Source organism: Rhinopithecus roxellana, chromosome 8, assembly GCF_007565055.1.
Source record: "Rhinopithecus roxellana isolate Shanxi Qingling chromosome 8, ASM756505v1, whole genome shotgun sequence".
NCBI lineage: Eukaryota > Metazoa > Chordata > Mammalia > Primates > Cercopithecidae > Rhinopithecus > Rhinopithecus roxellana.
Genome location: NC_044556.1, coordinates 27,048,079 through 27,072,608, shown reverse-complemented (window position 1 = coordinate 27,072,608; position 24,530 = coordinate 27,048,079). Strand labels below are relative to the sequence as shown.

Genomic DNA, 24,530 nt, shown 5'->3' with positions numbered 1-24,530 from the left:
ATTATTCCTCCTAAACATAGATATGAAAATTCTAAATAAAATTTTGGTAAATCAAATGTAATAATTTCTACAAAGAATTATGTATCATAACCAAACGGAGTTTATTCCATGAATGCAAGATTGGATTAACATCCAATTATTTATCAAATGACAACATTAAATGCAACATTATCTCAATAGAGAAAAAACATTTATCAAATTCCAATGTCCATTCCTTATTAAAAAAAAAAAAAATTCTCAGCAAATTAGGAATAAAGGAGAAGTTCCACAACCCGAAAAGCAACACCTCCAAAAAGCTACAATTAACATCATATGCAGATATGCAATAAATATTAGCTATTATCAGTATTTTATTGCTTTTCAATATCAAGAAAAAACTCAGTTTCATAAACCACTCACAAATCTCCTTCACCAAATGTCAAGTTTAAAAAAGAAGGAAATACAAAAATGCTGAAGTGTATCTTTAAAAAATCTACCCACAATGTTTACGAAACAGAAAACTATTAACTGGGTGGAGAGGGCTGATGGGAACAGCACCACACTTTACATTTAGAGAAAAGCCCTCAGTTTCCTTTGCAAACCATCTTTCTGCTAGAGCTCTCTGGTTTGCTCTCTGCAAACCTATACACAATCTTGTATCTGGTACCCCTCCAGGGCAGCCCCAAAGCAATTACTACTTTCAGAAGATATTAGGTATTTTTAATAACTGCAAAACTATCATTTAAATAAACTTCTGAACATTCTCTAGGTAAAATTCAAAATGAAATTCTAAGCAGCCTGCTCTATTTAGAATTCTTGTCTAATAAGTGATTCAAATTGCACCAAAGATGGCGTTAGTCCTCAAGTGAACAAACTCTTATCATTTTCATATTTTGCATTAACTATGCTAGTTTAATAAAGATCTAAGATATTCAGTAGTTGTCCATGCTAATTAGTGATGTGAACTAATATTTTCATTTCTAAAGTAAGTACTAAAAGGGAGAGTAAAACATGATAAGACAGACAAATTAGCTATTTCATGATTTCCTTATCTTCCACACCAGAAGCAGAAAAAGTATGTGTTTTGAAATACAGAACATTATAGAGCAATTGACATAGGATAGCAACAGAAATAACATTAACAACTGCCATATACTGATATGAATACTTGGTCAGGCATGACTTTATATGATTGCTTTATATATCACCTTCTTTAAGCCTCACAATGACTACTGTGAATCCTATTTTACAGGTGAGAAAGCTGAGGCTCAAATGGTCTAAGTGTGTTTACATTATAAATCTCATCAATTGTATGCCAGTATTTACCCATCAACAAATGGATAGTCAATCTCCTGAACCATCACCAGGGTACATTTAATAAGTCACTGGGTCATGAGAATGAGACGCCTTTCTTTCACATAGTAGAAGGATGATTTGGAAGGAGAAGTAGGTAGGAAACCCTGATTGCAGGGGCATCAGGCTGATCACATTTTGGGCAAGAGTATTTACAAAAGGTGAGTGTATGAAAATTAATTCCCTTCATGTATCTTGGAAATTCTGTATATATTTCTAGGAACATATCTATTCTTTGAAGAAGACTGAATTAATACATGCCAGGAATATGGTAAGTGCTCAGTAAATGCAGATGACTCTATAGAGAAGGAATATACTGAACAACTGATGCTAAGATGCTGGCCATCCGAAAACTGCACTTTTCTATTTGAACACCAACCAACTGATAACTTGGTTTCTATTGCTCTACAAACATGTAAATATTAAGTTTTGCCCTAAAAGCCTGAACCCCACTTATGTTGCTGACCAATATGGTTTTTTTTCTAGGCCTCCAAAGCTGAGATCTGACCTTGAACTATGCAGCTCCTGACGCTACCAGATAACTTTGGGATTCTTGATAGCAGGTTTTTAATTAAATAAATGTAATTGCCTGTTTCCACCAATGTTTAATATTCACCTGTGTTACCTGATATCCTGCACATATATCAAATTAATGTACACAAATCTTTATAAACAACAAAAAGATGACCTCTAAGGCTCCTTAAATTTCTTTGCTCTTGAGTATGAAACCTAAGGAAAAACTCAATAAATATATTGTTTATACCATATAGTTAAGTAATTTATTACAGTGAGTATTTACTGTGCTCAGGATTATAACTGGAGGATATAAAGAATCATTAATACAACAAAAAAAAATCTCAAAACCTACTGTGAGATTTGCTTATAAGTTAATATTTTCAAAAGATGTTTCTATTTATTTGGCTTTGCATTGTCATCAAACAATTTTTTCCACTTTTAAATCATTACAGTGAGTGAAGAAAGTTAGTATCTGTCAAAACCAGAGTAGTAATAAAAACTATCCAGCAACACTGCTGGCCTGACATTTAATAGTTCTGGTTAGCTCATTCTAGCTTTGGATTCTCATACTATCATGGGAGAACCACCAACAACAGGAGTTCCACTTCCATTTGAATAAGATGTCATCATTTTCCATACATATGGTTTTATTTCATGCAATAATCTTCTGATGAAATCAGGTAATTTCATTTTACAGTTAAGAAAAATGACTCTCATAGTGCAGTACTGTGTTTTTTTCCAGTGCTCTATATGAAACCATGGTGAACAGCTCCTTCTCACTGCAGAAAAAAATAAGCTGATAAATATGCTATACATGCAATGAGCCAAGATGTGGATGACCGGAAAAAAAGCTTATCACAAATCCTCGTTAATTGAGAATCCAGTACACGTTTCCCCCAGGTGATTGCAGTTGTAGCCAAAGGCAAGTGCATTCTCTTTGAAGAGAGAACTCAGACAAGGAGGGCCACCACAGGAAGGTGAGCCAGAGGTGGGGAAAACAGACCCAACAGGTAAACGAAGCCTTTTTGTTTCTACACACAGCCTGAAAACCTCCTCAAATGCAGTACACAGATAGAATACGTAGAAAATTAAGTTTTAATTCCAAAACTAACTTTCAGTTTTGAAAATAAATCTCTTGATACTTCAGTAAAGGTGGTGACATTTTGCATAAGAAGAGGTAAATGTCTCTTCAGTTCTCATAAGCGGCTAGTAATCCCACAAGCAGATGTGATCAAGTTTTCCAAAGAGTAAATGGTGACAATAATGGTATTTCTATAGATAAGATACAGCTTTCAATGGAAGCTTCCACATTTGAGAATCACTATTTTCTCAAGCTTGTGGGATATGAAGATGTTCTGTCCTACAGTGTGATTTCAGGCAAATTTCTTTATTGCTCTGGGCCTGTTTACCTATTTATAGTAAGGGTTTGAACTATGTGTGTCCGTTAAGTTTCATCCCAGAACTAAAACTGAAGATTTCCAGAGGCTAACCGTGGCTGACAAGAAGTTGGCAAATGAAATCACATATAATTTGTAAATATGCCTTGCTCTGCTTTGCTTGACCCAGTGTGGAATACAGCAAACATAAAACTTTACTTCTCCTCCTCGCATTTGGTATTTATAAGATAATTGTCATTATAATTTCCAAAGATAAGATTCATAAATATATGAGAAATATTTTCAGTACCACTACAGCTGCTTGTACGACTAGTAGCCAACATTTACTGAATCCTTATTAGACACTGAGTTAACTGCTTTTCTTTCATTCATTCATGCATGCATTCATTTGTTTAGCAGCTTTAAAACCTATTTTCTATGGTGGCAATTTTGAGCTCAAGTAAAATTAGTGGCTTAAGGCATATGCTGGTTAAGACTCCTGGAAATACCTGATGAGCATAAAATCTTATAAACTATTTTTAGTGACTCACTGGGAATGTTAACCTTTGCTTCTAAGACTTCTCTTTCACCTTTACGTATTCCTTTCCATACATACATATATGTATATGCATGTACATTTATATTTTAACACCCAAACAAATCTATAGCATTTTTAGCACTTCATCGATGAGGATACTGAGGCTCACTAAAATTTAAAAAAAAAGTCCTTAAGGTCACTCAGCTAAAAGTCAGAAGTCATTTGTCCGAAGTTCATGCCCTTAGCCACCATGTGATGCCTATGTAACAGCTGATATCTCCACAGGTAATGACACCACACTGTTGATAGAAACAGCTAACTAGAAAATTTTTCATCCAAATTATTACATAAGTCAAAATAAAATATAATTATATATTTCTGTGGTAATAAAGTAAAATAACTAGACATTTACCTAATAATAATGATACTTATTATTATAGAATATGTAAAAGCCACACCTTCCCATATTCTTATTTTAAAACGGGAAATTCCCATATTAAGCCATATAAAGCTGTTGTGCTTTTACTTTTCACCTCTAATCAAAAAGCACCTTTTAGAGAGAGTACCATGATAACTACATCTTTCTCAATAAGCTACCAATTGGAAATATGACTGAGTTTCTTCTAAGTATTTTAACGTCATCTCAAATGATCCTGGACACAGCTGATATCACCTACATTTGAGAAAACATTGAAACTCAAATTGGCAATCATTTCTCTACTAGGTCAATAGCATCACGAAATTATTTATCATCTATAAAAATCGTTAGGTTATGCCTACAATGACAGCAATAGGATGTGTAACATTTTAGTAACTGTTTTTTAATCTCCTAAATCTGAAATTGAAACACTAATGAAAACTTTCAGGAGGTACATATTTTCAAATTCTGATATGTAATCAATCTGGAAATCACAGTTGATACTGCCAGAGAAAAGCAACTTCTATTATTTTGCAATAGCTCAAATTATTCATTAAATTTCATTTTTGGAAAAGTCTAAATTCAGCTTCTGAGAATCATTTGCCAATTTATAATTTTAGAAATACCAATAACTTAAAAATAACAGGATTTGCAGATTATTTTTCTAAAAATTACTTTTACATATCTCTCAAGAATGTAAGTGGTAAGTGTGCACTTGTAATTATTGCAAATATTTAAATGACTGCAACACAGATAGTTAATGCAAAAGGACTCATTAGCTACAAACGCCATCTTGTGGTCCATTTTTTTTATTATTCTGTAGCATTATTCTGTAGATGTCTAACTCAAGATCTGATAAAGACAGATGGAGCCCTAGATAAAATTTAATCCATTTCTCTCATTTTTATACATGAGGAAATTGGAGCTCTGAAAGTTCTAACATATTGGAAATCTTTATAGGAGAAATTAACATAAGAGCCAAAATTTAAATTCATATCCTTATAAACTCATACTTTTGGGACACCACAACATCATTGTTGTTTATTTAAAACTAAGCCAATTACATGAAGTCTATCCAGTTTAATGCGAGACACTTCAGACATTAAGCTTATCTGTTTTTGTGTAAGCATACGTTGAAAGTACAACAAACTATACAGATGAGCACATTAACCTTTGGATTATTAGAAAATGAAGGTGCAACTATGATGTTTAAGCACATTATTTTATAGTGTGTTATATATGTGTTCCAGTTTTATTCTCCTAAAGACTTGTGAGGGGTATATGTGAATGGGATGTGGGGTGGGGGAAGGGAGGAATACCTCTATTTGGCAGTTTAGCAAACTGGGTATGTAGAGAGGACATGATTAGGACTTTATAATTAGCTAATACAGGCATCATGGTATCCAACTTTAATTTTTTCCATTAGAAGACCCACCTTTCTTATTTGTGATAAAATGCTGTGTGTGTGTGTGTGTGTGTGTGTGTGTATGTGTTTAAATCATTTCTTCCTTTTCTATACAGAAACTATTATATTGGCCCATAGTATGTAGTCTGTCATTTACAAAGCACAATAAGCAGAATGTCCTTGATTCAGAAATTAGACATTTTTAGAAATTATTTCATATTATGTGCAATCTCCTTCCATGCAAATCCCTGATTAACTACATAAAAACTTATGTAGCCCAAAGGATGGGAGGCAGCACAGATTATGGCATGATATAACTGTCTATTTCACACCTAAGGTCACTTTATTTGCATAGATAATTGAGAACAAATTACATTACAGAATATAGGGGACTGATGAGAATATTTTCTTTTTTTTAATTTTTTTTAATTAAAAAAAATTTTTTTTTTTTGAGACGGAGTCTCTCTCTGCCGCCCAGGCTGGAGTGCAGTGGCCGGATCTCAGCTCACTGCAAGCTCCGCCTCCCGGGTTTATGACATTCTCCTGCCTCAGCCTCCCGAGTAGCAGGGACTACAGGCGCCCGCCACCTCGCCCGGCTACTTTTTTTTTTTTTTGTATTTTTTAGTAGAGACGGGGTTTCACCGTGTTAGCCAGGATGGTCTCGATCTCCTGACCTCGTGATCCGTCCATCTCGGCCTCCCAAAGTGCTGGGATTACAGGCTTGAGCCACCGCGCCCGGCCGAGAATATTTTCAATCGAAGTTTTGAAAACCGCAGAAACCTGGCTGGGTGCGGTGGCTCACACCTATAATCCCAGAACTCTGGGAGGCCAAGGCAGGCAGATCACTTGAGGTCAGGAGTTTGAGACCAGCCTGGCCAACATGGTGAAACCTCGTCTCTACTAAAAATATAAAAAATTAGCCAGGTATGATGGCAGGTGCCTGTAATCCCAGCTACTTGGGTAGTTGGGAGGCTGAGGCAGGAGAATCGCTTGAACCTGGGAGGCAAAGGTTGCAGTGAGCTGAGATTGAAGCACTGCACTCCAGCCTGGGTGACAGAGCAAGACTCCATCCCCCCCCCCAAAAAAAAAAAAAAAAAAAAAGTAAAAACCTATAAAACAACAAAAATATTTAAGACTTATATGACACATAATAAAAGGTTCACAACTAGATGGAAACACGAGCTACAGCTATGGATTTTGAAAATTTAATTCAGAGCAGAAATCACACTTAATCAAACAACAAAATAAGTACATAATAGTTGAGAATTCTAAAAATGACAACGAGTTGATTCTAAAGTTTCCTTAGAAATAAATAAAAATAAAATCCTGCTGCATTTAAACTTAATTCTACCACTGACTGTGTTTTATATGCTTTATATGATGCTTCAATATTAAATCGATTATAAAGTTTTCAATGAGGAAGGACACTATCTATACTAAGTGTAAGAGACCAACAGACCTGTAAAAACCAGAAGGAGCTTCAGCGCAATGCTTCTTCAGCTATCCATGGTGAAGAACAATTGTTTTGTTTTTTCTTTTTTCAGTCTTCTAAAGACCATTAAGTGATCTTACTGGCCATGACTAGTCTGTAATTTCATGCCACATGCAAATCACCACAAAGGCTGGACAATACTTGAATTGTTCCATAGAATTCAACAAGTCAAACCTCCTAATCACCCACTTGGATGTCTTGGCAATGTCGAATTGCTATCAAAGATTCCAACTGATTACTTGCAACTTCTAAGTCGAATCTATAATAACTTACGGAATGAATATCAGTCCACACTTAAAGTAGCATTAGAGATCAACACTATTACCCAAGATTTCCTAAACTATGCTCTGTAGAACACTCATCCTGCAGGAAGAAACACTGATCTAGTCAAGAAAAGTATTATGTCTTCAGATTCACAACCATATAAGCACATAAAGTACTCTGAGAACTTCTTTAGTAAATAAACCTGCTTAACTACTTAATAATTACTTTGTTCTTTTTTTTTTTTTAAGTCAGAAATGTCTTCTAATACAACAGGACCTTAATATGACTCTCATAAAACTTAAGTTTTGAAAAAATTAAGTTTTTTTCAAAATTAATTAAGAGGTCACCAAAACAAATACCCAGAAAATTAAATAAATTGACTTCTAAAAAGCATATTATCATTCTCCATGCTAAAGACTATCTTATGCAAAATAACTTTGGTTTAAATATAAAGATTGCTGCAGACAGAAACTAGTCTGATTTTAGATTTACCTCTTGGAATGTGAAAGCAGGACCTTATCAACAACATAGAAGATAATACCTTCTTATTTGCTGTGGCAGGGGAATATTCATCTATACATCAGTGAAAAGTTGCATCAAATTATGCAAACCTAAGTTCAAAGGCAGTAGGCTATAACACAGCAGTGTTTTAAGCCATGTTGAATTAAAATCTACTCTGTCAAGACCTCATGGTTACCTAAGCTCGTTCAAGTGGTGTTAAAATGAACACTCTAATGAGCATTAGAAATCTTATATCTCTATCATCTGTTTTCCCTGTTTTCTAGAGAACATTTCAGACATTTACTCCATAAATGGTTTCTGTGAGCAAACAAATTCGGTATGTGAGAGGATAAAGAAAGGTGAATAGGTTTCTTTCCTAAGAATTTCTTAGAAACATAAACATGCTAAGATGCATTGCCAACCTTCTCCAACAAAACGAAACAGTATAAGCTAAATGGGAGTAATCTGGCTATCAACTTGCCATCCTCAAGAAGTGGAAGTAAAGGATTGTGGGATCATGTATACCACAAAGATACAATAATTAGAGACCCAAAGAACTATGCCCAGAGACTTCCTCTGATATTTATAATAGTCAATTTTTAAAAAGTTATTTGTGAAATATCTTAAATGTAGATTTCCCTGAGCTCAGCTTACAATTCTTGCTTCTTCACTTATCTAAATTTCCTGGTAATAATGTGTCAAATTGAGAAGGCAGTTTCTTGGAGTCTAATGGTGGCTTGCCTCCAAAGATGTTCTAGAATCACAGAAGGCTATTCCATCTCTGTATCTTTTGCTCTGATCATTTCTATGTGCCTTTAGATTCTATTTGAAATAAGAACTGATTGCTCAACAAAAAAGTGATATATTTGGTAAAAAGGACAAGGTTAATCAATAATCAATAACAATGTTGGTCTCTTGAAACACAAGGAGAACACTCTATTCAATGTATTGCCATTTAATGGCATTAAGAAGATGAAAAGTTGCTGTTTTCCTTTTGATGATCATCCCTAAATAAATTAGATGATCCATAGAAAAGTAGCATGATGTAACCTGAATTTCTTAATGCATTCAGGCTTCCAGTGAGTACTTCCCAATGAATAAGACAGCAGATAATGTAGGTACAAAGATGTAACGAATTGGAAAAGTTAACTGGTATAAAAATGGCTAGACTGAGTAAATTTCTAAGCTTCGTATCCTCTCAAGCTGGTGTGTTTGCTTTGCCAGAAATATAGCCTACATGTAACTGGAATCTATTCAATTTTAGGGTGTATAATGTAGTTCTGAGATATTCTTCACATAGTTCCAAAGACATAGAATGCTCTTTTCTGAAGATCTATTTTTAGCACCAGGGCATCTGTCTTCTGAGATCTAGGGTTTAGGTCAGGCTTTAGTAACTATTAGGAGGCATGATTGTAAAAAGAAATGCACCTTGTTATGGGTTCAAAATTCCCTGTCCTGGATAACTCTGGATTATTCCAGCTCTAGTCAACTTCTTGGTTTTCATAATAAGGAAAGAGAATTTAACTTTAAAGAAGGTGCCTCTTGACAGAGATTCAGCCTAGGAGTCTTTTTTATGGCCAACATAAAAAAAAAATGATTCAATACAGACTATCTATTACACCTCAGTTCCAACTATTTAAAAGAAAACTCAAACACTACCTGCCATTTCTTAGGCTAAAAACTATGCTGAACAACTCTATGTGGGTAACTCCCCTACCATATCCACCCTTCTCTAAGACAGGCTATTGACAAAGGGTTGAGCAAGTATTGACTGTGCATGGTGTGTATCTGAAGTTACAGAGGAGAGGAGGTTAACTACTTTGGAAACATTGTGCCAGTATTGCTGAAAACCTTCTCTGGGGGTAATTTTAGGATTCACCTAGGAAAGTAACATGGCCTGCATTTCTTCTGAGGAAGTGAAGGTCTGTCAGTCTTCCTTCTATGAGTAAATTTAGAATTAAGAGCTTCAACTGGGGCTTTGTAAGCACTGCTTTCAGGTTGGTAAAGGGCGGGCTTTTGCACCACTCACTGAAAAACAGAAGACACCCAGCAATCTCTTTGTGGCAATGGATAGTTTTTGTTTTATTACCTCTTCAAATGTACTGGATTTTAGTTAACTTTCATTTGTATTTGCCTAACCCTTTCATCTTATACTTTCATTCTCCTTCATGAATAAAACAGCAGTGAAATAGAAATGAGTTAGTTCTGCTTTCTTAGTTCCCATTACACAGTTTCCACTAGGAATTCATTTTTATAAATTTTTTGATAACACAGTAATTCCTAATTTTCTTGCTTCCAAAGAGGCTCCTCATACCTACTCTCATTTGACTCTGGTGCTGTTGGGAAGCTCTTCACATTTTTTCCCCCAAAACTCTCTTCCTCCCGACATATGCTTTCACTGATATTGCCTGTGTTTTTCTGTATTCTTCCTTGACTGCATCCTCCTCTATCATCTCTGTTTCCATGGTCCACGGTCCACAGGTATAATTGTGTCAGGTTCTTTACCTGCTTCATTCTTTTCACTTTTAAGAATTGTCCACTCCTCTCAAGTCATATTCTCATTTAGAGTGTATGATTTTGAAAGTATAACTAACTTTTCTCTAATTTTTTAAGCTAAATTCTAGGAAATATGACTGAGAATGGCCAAGTTTTCCTTCCTTTGCTTTCACCTCCCAGATTTTGAAAATAGTACTGTCTCCTTATGGAACTGTCATGTTAAGATAACAGTTCTTTGTTAGTCAGAATTAAGTCTAGGGAGACTATTCCCCTCATTGCTCCTTTCAACTCACAGATGAGCACAAATCAATACTTTTTCTGATTTTCAGCTTTGAATAGAATGAAATTTCTGACAGGAATCTAAACGCCATCCATCCAAATCTTGCTTAGGTAGCAGTTTTATCATCATTATCAATATAGATTAACCTCTTAAGCTCAGAACACTTGGAAATTGTCCTAATTTGGACCAGGATGGTTTCAAGTAAATATATACACAATCTACAAAATGTCCCAAAGCATGCAGTATAATATTAAGTTTAAAACAAACAACCATTTCACTAGAATTTATTTCACCATTTTCCCAACACAAGAAGAAATAAATCCCTAAATAAGTAAAACTACACTTGAAGAACATTCTGGACACTCAGGGCTTATTCATACTTATTTATTTATTTATTTTTCGAGATGGAGTCTCGCTCTGTCGCCCAGGCTAGAGTGCGGTGGCGCGATCTCAGTTCACTGCAAGTTCCGCCTCCCGGGTTCATGCCATTCTCCTGCCTCAGCCTCCTAAGCAGCTGGGAGTACAGGCGTCCGCCACCACGCCTGACTAATTTTTTTTGTATTTTTAGTAGACACCGGGTTTCACCATGGTCTCGATCCGATCTCCTGACCTTGTGATCCACCCGTCTCGGCCTCCCAAAGTGCTGGGATTACAGGGGTGAGCCACTGCACCAGGCCCATACTTAGTTTTTAGAGGACTGCTGTGAGATCTACTTTTACAAAATTTCTGTGATTTTTAAATGAGCCATAAAATACTAGACTTGGATTTTAAGAAAACATTAGTAGTACTGTTCATGTGGCTAGACGGTATACCCTTGTAATGATTTTTTTTTCTTTTCCTCATTTATCTTTCAGAAATTTTCCTTTGCTATAATTGTTTTTCTGCTTGCTAGATGTCCATATAAATATATTTGTGTTATCTGCTAAGAATAGAACCTTTTATTGAGTCTGTCCATTACAATCAAGCAAAAAAACTAATTTAAATACTTTGCCATTAGAAAAAAAAATAATGTTAGGGCTGTATTAATCAAATAAATGAGTAAATATTTTTATATATTATTTTTCCCCAATCAACGTTAGCCTCCTAGCAGCAAAACTTAAGTGTGAATTTGGATCATCTCTCCCCAGGCCACGCCACCCGTGTTTAGCACAGGGCTTCGATAATGGAATCTCACATAAATGAATTTACATGAGGGAACTGACATTCCTAAATAAGACTGATAGAATAAGAAATGCAGTAATCATAGACCTGCTTATTTCTTGAAATTCTTACCAAGTTTTCAAAAAGCTAATATTTATAATTATTTTTAATAGTATAGTTATGATAGAAGAAAAAAAACAAATGTTCAACTATTAATTATCTAAGCTAATATACATCAGTATGATGTATCATAAGAAAATTATGACACTGTGGAAACGTAAAATAAATGAAAAATATGGAACTCAAAATAATATATATTCATTTTAATGATTGTGACACTAAATAAATAACTAAACATATATGTTTTTATGCTGACACATTCCAAAGACCCATGCAGAAAATATAACAATAATTTAATCTTAAAATAGCAAATTATTTTCTGTAATTATATTTAAATGAACCACTCCCTAGGAGAAAGGATTATATGGGTATTCTTTATCCTCATCATACATTTGTGTACTGAGCTTTTGTTGCTGTAATTGTTTGTTTTCAGTGTGCCTGTATTAATATTATAACCAGAAAAATAAGATAATAAATAAGCATTTCCATATATCCACTAATAATTTTAAAATAAACTATTCAAAGGAATGAACTATATTATAAAATAAGCTATGGAAAGGAATAAACTATATTCCTTTATCATATTCACTTAACTACAAACTGTGCAATTTGGCAAAAATTAACATTAGTAGAAACTTGGGCCAGCAAGACTGCAGAGAGAGGAGAGCGCTACCTCCACGAGTTACAGAGAAGGTCATGTGAGATGCCACATGTGAGATACAGAGCAGGCCCGGATCATAGCACGTACTTAGAAATGTTAATTTAGCAGGCACATATTAAGAATCTGCATAGACACAATTGAACGTAGCTCCTTTTACTAACCCTACCCTTATCATAACTCTTGTGAATTCTCTACCCTTTCTTACTATCAACCTTGTCCTTGATATGTTAGAGACAAATAAAACAAAGACATTAAATGACCAAAAGGACATCAGAGTTGTCTGTCACCTCCTTAATAACAAAGATGATTTCACTGGACTGGGTAGACGGTTCCCCATTTTTTGTGCTCATCCTGCCAAAAGGTAATTGTTCTCTTTTATATTAATAGTTCTTGCCAAGTCCAGAGCTATTCCAAAGCAGTTCCTAAATGGCTGCACTTTCCTGTCAGAATGTCCAAATAAGCCCTCAAAGTCTAATTGTAAGAGGACATTGGACAGCCAAGTGAATTCAATGGTATTAAAATAAAGCTTTGAGAAGAATGCGCTCTTCCAGTTCATAAGATAAGCCAGGAATCACTTGCTCTCAAGCTTCCATCATTAGCACCATCAGCATTGACAACAACAAAGCAGATTTTCTTTTTCACTTTCAAGAAAAATGTTAGGAAACATCCATGCCCTGTATCCAACATGTCCTGTTTTACTGTTTTAGAATCCCTGTACATTAGCAGGAAGTCATTTTCTTTCGTTATTTGAGTATATCAGTGTACTTTGAAATCATTCATCCTGCTCAAATGGATTTTTAATTTTATTGTTTTATTATTCATTTGTTTAAAAAGACTCAACACATTCATCCTTAATTATTAGTCATATAGAACAAAATGTGAATAACATCATTTTACCTAGTAAAAGTTTCATTTGAGACACCCGTTCTGGATTTAGAATCAACTCTCTCCCAATAAATTCATACATCTAAGTACAACATGACACTGATTATTACACGTTCTTAGATGTAACAGATGCCTCTAAGTATAACATGACACAATTATTGTACAATATGATAATAACTGGAGTTGGATACAGACCTATACCTCATACTTACAGTCTAATTTCCCTCTGCCATTTTTATATTTAAGTTTTAATTTCTAAACAATCTGTGACCAGAACTTAATACAGGTAAATCCAAAGGCAAATGTATATATACCCTGTTTCATCCATCACACTAGGAACAGACTCTTTTGGGAATACTGATGAAAAAAGAAGTATTTCCATTAGAATGTGATGAAATGAAACAGGAAATGAATGGTCTCTAGAACATTTCACTTCCCCGAACATCTGAGATATTCTGATGTTAATAGTTTGTGGCGGATTGTTGCTGTTTAGGCCTTTCGCTAAGAATCCTTGACCATTTAAGGGCTCCAACTTCTTGATTTTGTTTTACTGGACTGATGTGCCAAATCTGTTACAAGTTTTTCACTCAGGAAAAAATTCAACAAATAAGTGGAGCTATAAGGATATCTGGAAGTTATACAAACGAAAAACAATGATCCCTCCACATTTATACATTTAAGATGGAGGACACCTGATATATTTTTGTAACATTTAGAACTGTAGTACACTTGGGAAAGAGTTAAAAACATCACACACTGATAGAAACTGCTGTGAAAAACAAAATTTGCAATATGGCACAGCGATGCTCTTTTAACTGTCTGTAAGAAAGGAACGTCTTGTATAAACTGAATTCAATCAATGAGACTGAAAAAAATACGTATTTATGTGAGAAGTATGGTCAAAATCCAAACATTTTAGTTGGAATGCTGTGGAATTGTTACGAACACTTTAAAAAAAAAATCCAAATTTAGAAAAATTGGCAGATCTTATCATTTAAAGGAAAATATATTAAGTGCATTTGTCCTGTGATTTTTATACCCTGATATACTTAGGTTTTATAATCGTTTATAGAAAACTGCATGTTTTAAGACATTTTCTTATAAATTATCTCAATTAAATTTTTGATTTTATTGTTTTGTTATTCATAACAAGTGACTTTCTTAACAATTCTGTAATTTAACTGTAGACAAGTTCTACTATAAAGGAGAGGTAAGGTTAGTTCTATGGATTTAAACAGTAAAATGGTAATAAAGCTTTATGTTGATAAATGTGCTTTATTAAAAAGAAATATTTTATATCATTCAAAAGCTGAGATTTATGGGAAATTCATTTTAGATACTTGAATTTACTTACAGTTGTTACCAGAATGAAAAATTAAGGAGAGACAGAAAATGATCTTTCCAGTTCTACCCAGTTAAAAAACAAAACAAAACAAAACCACGGATCTGTTCGATCATCTCTAGCCCACTAACATGAAACTCCTAGGTCAGTTCACATCTCTGCCTTTCCTGCCTCCTAACTAGTCTCATCATGTCCAGTGTTGCCTAACTCTGACCCATGTACAAAGTCAGAGTGATCTTTCCAAAATGCAAGTCTGTCGCTGTCAGTTCCCTGCTGAAAACTACTCAAAGGTTCCCATTTCCCTTAAAGGTAAAAGACTAAATTTATAAAGCACTCTTCAGCCTAATCTTTCAATTCAAAACTACCTTCACTCTTTCTTCCTCCAAAAAAGAACCTCAGTTATCTCAACATGTTCTCTCTCCCTTCGAGGCTTTTGTACATGTGTTTTCTCTGCCTCCAACTTTCTCACATCCTTATCTGGCAACTCCTTATTCATCATTCAGGTCTCTGCATAAACATATCCTTATTTTTCCTAGATTAGGTTATATGCCCCTGCAATGTCTTTCTATACCTAACCTTTATATCATTTTATTATGCTCTCTTTGTGACTGTTCCTGTCATTGGCTGTAACTACATGAGAAAGGGATTGTGTTTGCCTTGCATACTGTGGTCTCTCCAGGGCCAGGCACAATGTCTGGTGATAGTAGGGGCTTAATTAACTCTTGTTGAATAAAAACATCAATATCAGTTAATCTTTCAAGACATATAATATTTCAGTTTAAAGTTTTTTTAAACTGATAAGCACTATATACTATAAATTACAGGGGTCCTCAACCCCTGGGCCACGGACTGGTACTGGTCACTGGCCTGTTAGGAAACCAGCCACACAGCAGGAGGTGAGCAGTGGGTGAGCATTACTGCCTGAGCTCTACTCCCTATCAGATCAGAGGCAGCATTAGATTCTCACAGGAGCGCATGTAAGGAATCTAAGTTGCATGCTCCTTATGACAATCTAACTAATGGCTGATGATCTGAGGTAAAGCAGTTTCATCCTGAAACTAACCCCACTCCCACCTAGGTCCATGGAAAAATTGTCTTCCATGAAACCTGTCCCTGGTATGAAAAAGGTTGGGGACCACTGCTATAGGACATAATTTTGTTAATGTAATAATTTCATATATTCATTAATTCAGCCAGAGATAAAGTTAAAGATGTTATTTTAAAATATACTTTCTAAGAAAAGTATGTTTACAATTAAAAAAAAACAAAAATTTATCTGAGGAAAAGTTAGTTGTAAAAAAATGAAATACACTCATCTGAAAAACAAAATGAACTTAAAAAAAAACATGTTGTTACTCTTTTGCTGATGGAATAGTGTGCTCCTTTGTTGATGGTTTTAGAATAGCTACAGAAGACGGGGATAGCAAAGATATAGGGAACAGGCCCTGAACTGATTTTCTGCTCATTCAAACCGCTGTTCCTTTCCTTCCTTTGCCAACTCTTTATAAATGGAAAAGAGAGAGGAAAGAGGAGTAGTTAGGAGAATCATTAGAAAGCATTATCAAATGCTTTTGAAGAATCGAAATCCAAAACAACAAACTGAGGCTAAAAAACCAAATGGTAACTGACAACTTCATTGAAACTGAGCTACCAGAGGGGCATCAGAATGTGACATTGGTTCTTTAAAACACTCTTTCAACATTGGACAGACCAAAAGTAAATGAGAATATAACTTTAAAATGAAGCAATATCAAATAATACTAATTACCTGTTCATAATAATGGATATTCTCCTCAGCCATATCTGTAAATGCTAACTTGATATCATTTTGCATATTTTGTTTCCATCTTTCCCAATCTGCTTTCAGGGCATTATTAGCGCATTCCATTTTATCTTCAAGTTTTCCAATCTCCTCTGGAAGCTGAATTAGGTCACAAAGAGAGACAAATTGACCTATGTATTATTTCCATTAGGTGAATTCATCAAATATAAGTTGAACAAAATACCAAAACAGCCTAAGCATAACTCTTTTTTGTTTTTAATCACTAGTATTTACCATATGTACTAACTAAAGTAAAAAGAACACAGGGTTCAGTCAGGGTTGTTGCGTACAGTTCTATGGCTGGCCACCAATTAACACTTGACCTTGGCTAAGTCTCTCAAATCCTGGGCTTCAGTTTCACTATTTATAAAACAAAAGCAATTGAGCCAAAAATTAACTCCAAAGTCTTTTGTATTAAGATTCTCCTTACAACTACCATTTCTGGTGATAATATTTAGGTTAAAAAATACAGTTTCAGTCACTTCAGCTTCCCAGTTCTGGTCCTCATTTTTCAACTCTTTTTAGCAGAAGGCTCAATTAACTAGGAGGTTATAACATCCATACTCTAGTCCCGCCTGGAGGCCCAAGGGATTAACTTGTAAACTTTACTCAGATAGCCAGTAACAGAGGCAAGTTTATAGCACAAGATGCCCAAATCCTAGACCATGAGCCACTGGACAGACTTAGTGTAATATTTACCCTCTTCCCCACTTTATCAGCCTTTGAGTATGTAATCCATTGATTTATTCTTTTATATTTGGCATATTCATATATATGGATTTATATATTTATATTATAGCTATTCATATATTCAGTGTGTATTTACTAAGTGTCTTGTCTGTAGCAGGCATTTGTCTAAGACCTGGAGATTGAGTAGTGAAGAAAATACACAAAAATCCCTGTTTTTACCACAGTTTAAACTCTACTGGGGAGAGAGAAACTACAAGCAAGGTAAATAAAAAATACCAACTGTCCGCTGGTAATAAATGCTAAAGAGAAAAATGGAGCAGAAAGGTAGACAGGAAATGTTAGGATGCTGCAATTTCAGGTAAGGTGGCCAGGGAAAGCCTAAATAAGTATGACTTGAATAAATATCTGAAGTAGATGTGAGAGTGAACCATGGGATTCTCAGTAGAAACACATTCCCAGGAGAGGAAACACCAAGGGCAATGACCTGGAGGTGGAAGTATGCCTAGGTGATTTAAGAATGGAAAGACCAGCATGGTTGCAAGAAAGAGAGAAAAAAACGAGGGCGGGGGAAAGGCCTGGGAAATGAGGTTAGAGAAACAGTGAGTGGCCAGATCATACTGAGCCATGTAGTCTACCGTTAAGGTTCTTGGATTTTATGGAGATCCAAAGCCAGGAAGATGTGAGCAGAAATGACATCATCTCTCTCATGTTTTAAAAGGGGCCTTATATGTACCACCATTTCAAGACAAAGTATTCGTAAGAGGCCATCTTTTAAAAAGAATTTCTATTTTAAGATGCTGAAATGTAAAAATGTCTTAGAACCAATAAAATGTTACTTCCGATGCTTGTCTGAATTAGCTCCTTTTTAATATGAAATTTCACTTCTGTTCTTATTTCATAGCAGCTGTGTGTGCTTTCATTTCTCAAATAATAGATATTTGGTATTATATAAAACTTGCATTACCAATGTGAGATCTATTTCAGTAGAAAGGCTGACTTTCATGTTTGTGTCTGTGTTTTTTCACTCTCTTGTTTTGTTTGTAGGGTCAAACTACATCAGTGAGAATACGTTATGGGACTCTGTAGTCTTCTGGGTAATTATTTTGCTAAATCTTAAAGAACATGTCCAATGGGATGTTATTGAATAACTAATAATGACAGGCTGTGGATGCTTGGAAATAGGCACCTACAGCCATGATAAAATTGTTGAAAGGTCAAAGTCAAATAGGATCTGGGTCTGCTAGGAGACCTCAGGGATGTTAGAGAGCCTCCTCTGGATTGTTGGATGGAATCTTGCCATTTGCATAGCCAGATGGGGATTATTAACAGAATGTCTCCATCTAGGATCAAGGGGTACATACACCAATTATAAACACAGTGTTAACTCTCCTCTGCTTAGGTTTTGCAGTTTAAATTGCCACGCGGTGGCATGGAATGCTGATAGAGTGGTTCTACTGAAATTGGCTTTCAGGAAACATAGTATCTAAATCACATAGTCTATCTTTGTCTTCTTCCTGATGCAGCTTAAAATGGTGTCCCTGCCATAAAGGATTTACTACAAAGAGTTTTTCCACGTCAATCTGTAAATCCCCCTCATTAAAGCCTTTGAAGTGGTGGTCTGGTCAGTTGGTGGCTCTGCTCTAACCAGCAGGTACTGTGTTCCTAGAGAAGAAATTAAGAACTCACTCTCAGAACTTTGCCTTCACTGCCACCTACAGAATGGATTGTAGCCTTATCAGTACAGCATTGGGATTAAGAGGACTGACAGTGGGTTAGCCTGGTCTCAGTTTAAGTCACACTTCTGTGGTTTACAAGTTATGCGACATTGAGTAAGACTATCTGTTGAAGCCCTAGTATCTTTATCTGTAAAACAAAGGTAAAAATAATAACATGCATTTCATTGGGATTCTTATAAAAACTGCAGCATGAAACAATGACCATTAATTGACTTACACAGGGCCTGAAAATTTGCCTACTAAATGTTCTCACCATCACCATCACCATCATCATCAGTTGGTGAAACTGACATTAATTCCCTCTCTTCTTCTGGTATTTTAGTCTCTGGTAATATGTCATTCTTCTACCAGTGTCTAGGTCTTAAGCCAATTTCTAGTGCTATTTCCTCAATCTATTTTCACCAGTGTAGAAAACGACACATATGCTTTAAATATGTATGATGAATTCTTGTCATTTTTGGGTGACTATATCAGGTTTTTTGTTTCTTTGATGAGTTATTCATAATTTTAGTTGGAAAAAAGGAAGGTAAAAAAATTAGGTATTTCCTCACAGTGAATCATCTTCCCATAATTTCAATTCTAAGAAACACTAACATAATAAGCACAAAACAACTAATTCAAATTAGGAATGATCTGCACTACATCTTTCCCAACAATTTACAAAAGCATAATATAATTAGATATCTTTCCCCTTCGCTGACTTCAATTTTACTAAGTTCTTTGGTACAAAGACTACGCATTCTGACTGTGCCATCCATCCAAGTTCTAATAGAACATATATACTCAACAAAAGTTAACCTGAGGGGGAGAATAGCCCACTGGCAGGCTAAAGAAGTCCTTCTGGTGTTTTATTGTTCCCTCCAACACCACATGTCAGGTTTCAATAACTCTAACCACAGGAAATTCAACTCATTTACTGCAAAATAGCATGGAAAAGACTGGGCTAGATAGGATTTAAGGCTTGGTATTATTCTTCTTTTCACAAATACTGACAGCAGTTTAGCCCTCTGTTATTGGAAAAATTGAAGAAGCAAGCAACCCTTGTTGCCTGCAAAATGTTGTAATGCCAAAATAAGTAATAATAAAAGACTGTAAGATAGTGAAAACATGCTTTATATTTAATAATAAGGCTAATGGGTAATTTCTAGCTTCAGTTATATTCAGCTAGAAATTAGCCACACAATTAATTAATCCTAAAAGCTCAAACAAAACAATATGTTTCTACAATGGTGAGTACATGTCTATAGTAACAGTAACAGCAGTAATCATGACTATTTTTTGCATTGTGTCATGGGCCATTGTTTTAAGCTATATGCTTTCCATACATTATTTCACTTAATCTGCATAAGCACGTTACAAATGTGGTATTATCTTCCTATTACAAGCTGGGAAACCAGAAGAAAGAAAAGAGATTACATAGCTATTTGTGGCATATCAGGGATTCAAACCGATGTCTGCCAGTCAAGGCAGGTGCTCTATTCATACTGACTGAATAGCACCAGCCAATAATTGGGCAAGCTTGTCTGTGGCTTTCAAGGTTAAACTGATATAGCTGTTATCTCAAGCAGTTTGTAATCTATTAGGTACAGGTACGCAAAAGTAAAGCAAAAACCAAAGGCTATAATAAAAAGTAGAATGGCATACCATAATGGAAGGAAAAACGTAAAAGTGGTATTTACAGATACAGAATGGAAGATTAATTCTGATTGTGGGGTAGGGGACATTTTGACTTTTAATTAACTAGTCAGTGACTGGGACAAGGAAACACCTATCTGAGGATATGATATGAACACAACCACATAAATATATGCTACAGAGTGTGATAAAAGAATGGGCAAGAGGCTGGTCTGGAGTTGGTAAGGAGAAGCATGGGAAATGCAGCTGCAAATGCAGATTAGAGACTGACCAGTAAAGGCTGGAAATGATATTGAGCATGAAAAGGATTTTGCAAGAGATGGTAATACACTGAAGGTTTTGATCAAGGCAGAGCTGTACTTCAGCCAGATTGAGTCAGAGGTATGTGGAAATTGTTAAGAGAGAAACAAAGGAGGAGAAGAAAGGAAACCAGTTCATCTAAAATGGGACTAAGGAATCAACAATAAAAATCAATAGGGAGGATCTGGTTGGTTCTCACTCATTCACCCAGCAGCTTCCACTCAGCATCCATCTAGTTTGCGTTAGGAACGAAAATGGAGGGGGAAGAGATGGACCTTGCTCTCACAGACTGATGCCATTGGGGAAAAATAAGTAAGTAATCAGGAAAAGGAAACTTGAAAGGCATTCATGCAAAGCAAACTGCAGACGTTAGTTCACAGAAGCATGTTTACCTTGGAGTTTCTGAAGAACTACAGATGGTTCTTTAAGGTTCATACCTATAGTACAGTACGAGTAGATGAAGAGCTAAGGAAAAGGACAGAGAGGCAGGCAGTGCCAGGTCCTACAGGGATTTCTCCTGCAGGTTGTTCGGATTTTCACTGAAGACAAGTGGAGGTGCTGAAGGAGTTTAAGAAAGAGGACTAGAGAACAGTGGTAAAGATCAGACTCCTGATGCCACAGAAACTGAAAAGCAGCAACTGAAATGCTGGGAGGCAGAGTCAGGAGGGTCTAGCCTTGATGTAGATGGTGGGCACTGGGAGAAAAGTCTGCATTGCTGATAAGGTTAACTGGAAGAACAGGTACCGCAAGGTGTGATAGGAAATGATGGCCTCAAGGCTAACAGTGGTAATACATTCACTGTCCCAAATGGTATTGCAAAGTGAGGGACACTGTTATATAAACATTCAAAACCATTCAGTTGCATACAGAGCAAACAATTTTTGGAGGCTAGCAGGAATCAAGATTAAAGTTAAGCTTTGAAGCTTCCAAAAAGACTTTGCTACACTAATTTGGGTGGTTTGGGCAGGCTGGGAGATAATATGGATACACCAATTGACATACCGATTGCACCAAAGCAGAGCTGACATTTTAAATTTAAAAAATTACAGGTATATGTCTAAGGAAGTAAGTAAAACTGATGTGTAGCTCTGCTCTTTTGGGAGAGACCTCTCTCCATCAAGGTTTTTTATTTGATGTTTCAATGATGCTTAAACTGCTTTGGAATTCTTGTTTGAACTAAAAACAGTAATGTGGTTCATTCGGAAACTGTTAAAACATTTGGTCCTCTAAAATGAATGACTAATCCTCCTCATTCAAACACATAAATATATACATCTGTTTTTATTTGTTGACCCTGACCTCTTTGATACCCCTTTGGAAACAATTAATTACGGATGCTCCTGACTTACTTATGTGAAAGAAAACAAAAACTCCAACCTGAACCCCAATTCACTATGCCAAAAGAAAAACATTAAGCTGAAAGCTGAGTCATGCAAGAAGCTGCCTTTCCTTTTGTTCCTAAGCAGATACCTATAGATAAAAAGATTAAACATCTCCACAGGTAGCTACTCTAAGTTCACCTTATCTTATGTAAAGTGCCCATTCACTGAGGCTAAGAGGAATACATAACTGATTACTCCCCTACCTGCTCCTTTTCTCTTGCAACAAGTGGATAACAGTACCCTCCCTATTTCCCCTCCAGCCCACTTTTCCCCTTTAGATACTGAAGCCTTCAAAATCATCTTTGGAGAAAGTTACAGGCCACAGACTGTCTCTGTGATTCCATGTTTATTTCTTCCACACATGTCCCTAACCTTGGCAAAATAAACTAAATGGATTAAGACCTGTCTCAGATACTTTTTGGGCTACACCTAAATCCCAATAAACCCACTGTTAGTTGAAAATATTGTAAGTCAAAAACGTATTTAATGCTGGTAACACAGCAGACGGTCTCCAATTTGAAATCATTCAACTTAGGATTTTTTGACTCTAGGATAGTGAGAAAACCAAACACATTCAATAGAAACTGTAACCCCACCTGAAAGCTGAATAATCCTAAATGGAACCATCAGAATTCAGGGACCATCTGCATTTTGAAGTGCTAAGCTTTCAGGGCTATCTGAACAGTGTAAACCATTTTACTGGTTATAAGTCATTCAAACGTCATTCACATTTAATTAAATCAAGTTAGTAAGAAATGCAAACAAATTCAGGAAACTTTGTAGAGTCGTGTGCCACATAACATTTCAGTCAATGACAATCTGCATATATGACAGTGATTCCTTCCATAAGACAATCATATGGTATTTTTACTGTACTTTTTCTATGTCTAGATACACAAATATTTGCCATTGCGTTTCAATGGACTAAAATAAAATGCTGTACAGGTTTGTGACTCAGGAACAGGCTGTATACCACAGAGCCTGGGTGTGCAGTAGAGCATGACATCTTGAGGTTGTGTAAGTATACTCTACAATATTCGCGCAATGATGAGAATGCCTAAAAACACATTTTTCAGAACATATCCCTATCATTTAATAACACATGACTGTATAGTAATTGAGTTATGTGATGTTGAGTTGACGTGAAAAATAACTGAAAATTTTTCTACTGAAGTCCAAAGACAAAGAAGGAAACATTAGGGAATTCTGAAGCAGCTCATGCTCACCAAGACAACTACTTTGTGAGAATTATGAAGTAAAAATATGAAGTTTATTCACTTAGCTAATAAATATTTTTCCCGTCTACTATGGGCCAGGCACATGGTGGATGTTATGAGAGATACAATGTAATAAGCACATAGTTCCTTGAGGCACTTGAAGCTAAATAAAACGCTATTCTTATACTTTTAAAAAAACTTTTATTCTTATAAAAAACAGTATTCCTATACTTTGGAGTTTTCTTTGGTTCATTCTAAAAAAAAGAAAAAAAGGGCAGGAATAAATTCTGAATTGTTTTTAGTTATAACTATTTTTCCTGAGAGGTGAACATGACCAAACTTTGGTAAAGCTGACATATTTCTCTAAAAAGTATTATTATTAGTCTTAAAAAGTGAAAACAGAATTTGCTGATTTCTGAGAAGAAACAAAATTACAGGGAGAAAAAAAGAAATAATTTTTAAAAAATCACACTACAAATAAGTCCACCAATAACATATTAAATGTTATTTCATTATTTCTTACCCATGGACAGTACAGTATAAGAGGCAGCGTTGAGTGGATGAATAAAAGATGCATGAAGTTCATGTCATGCCCCATCTATTGGAGGGATCCCAATCCAGCTGAAGGTCATTTCCTCCCTTTCTTGTTAGATCAGGCTTGCTTTTTCTGATTCAGTTCAAAGTTATCTAAGGAATTGTTGCGGGAAGTCAGGTACCCCGAATGGAGGGACCGGCTGAAGCCATGGCAGAAGAACATAAATTGTGAAGATTTCATGGACATTTACTAGTTCCCCAAATTAATACTTTTATAATTTCTTATGCCTATCTTTACCGCAATCTCTGAACATAAACTGTGAAGACTTCATGGACACTTATCACTTCCCCAATCAATACCCTTGTGATTTCCTATGCCTGTCTTTAATCTCTTAATCCCGTCATCTTCGTAAACTGAGGAGGATGTATGTTGCCTCAGGACCCTGTG

At 35.5% G+C, this 24,530-nt stretch overlaps 1 protein-coding gene across 1 annotated transcript in view; it reads right to left on the bottom strand.

The window, feature by feature from the left end:
* SNX7 (sorting nexin 7) overlaps nt 1-24,530 on the bottom strand; it is a 107,022-nt gene that overhangs the window by 6,359 nt on the left and 76,133 nt on the right. Inside the window, exon 8 of the mRNA XM_010367730.2 lies at nt 16,535-16,687. Coding sequence (XP_010366032.1) covers nt 16,535-16,687 — 153 coding nt within the window. The remainder of the gene's footprint in view (nt 1-16,534; nt 16,688-24,530) is intronic.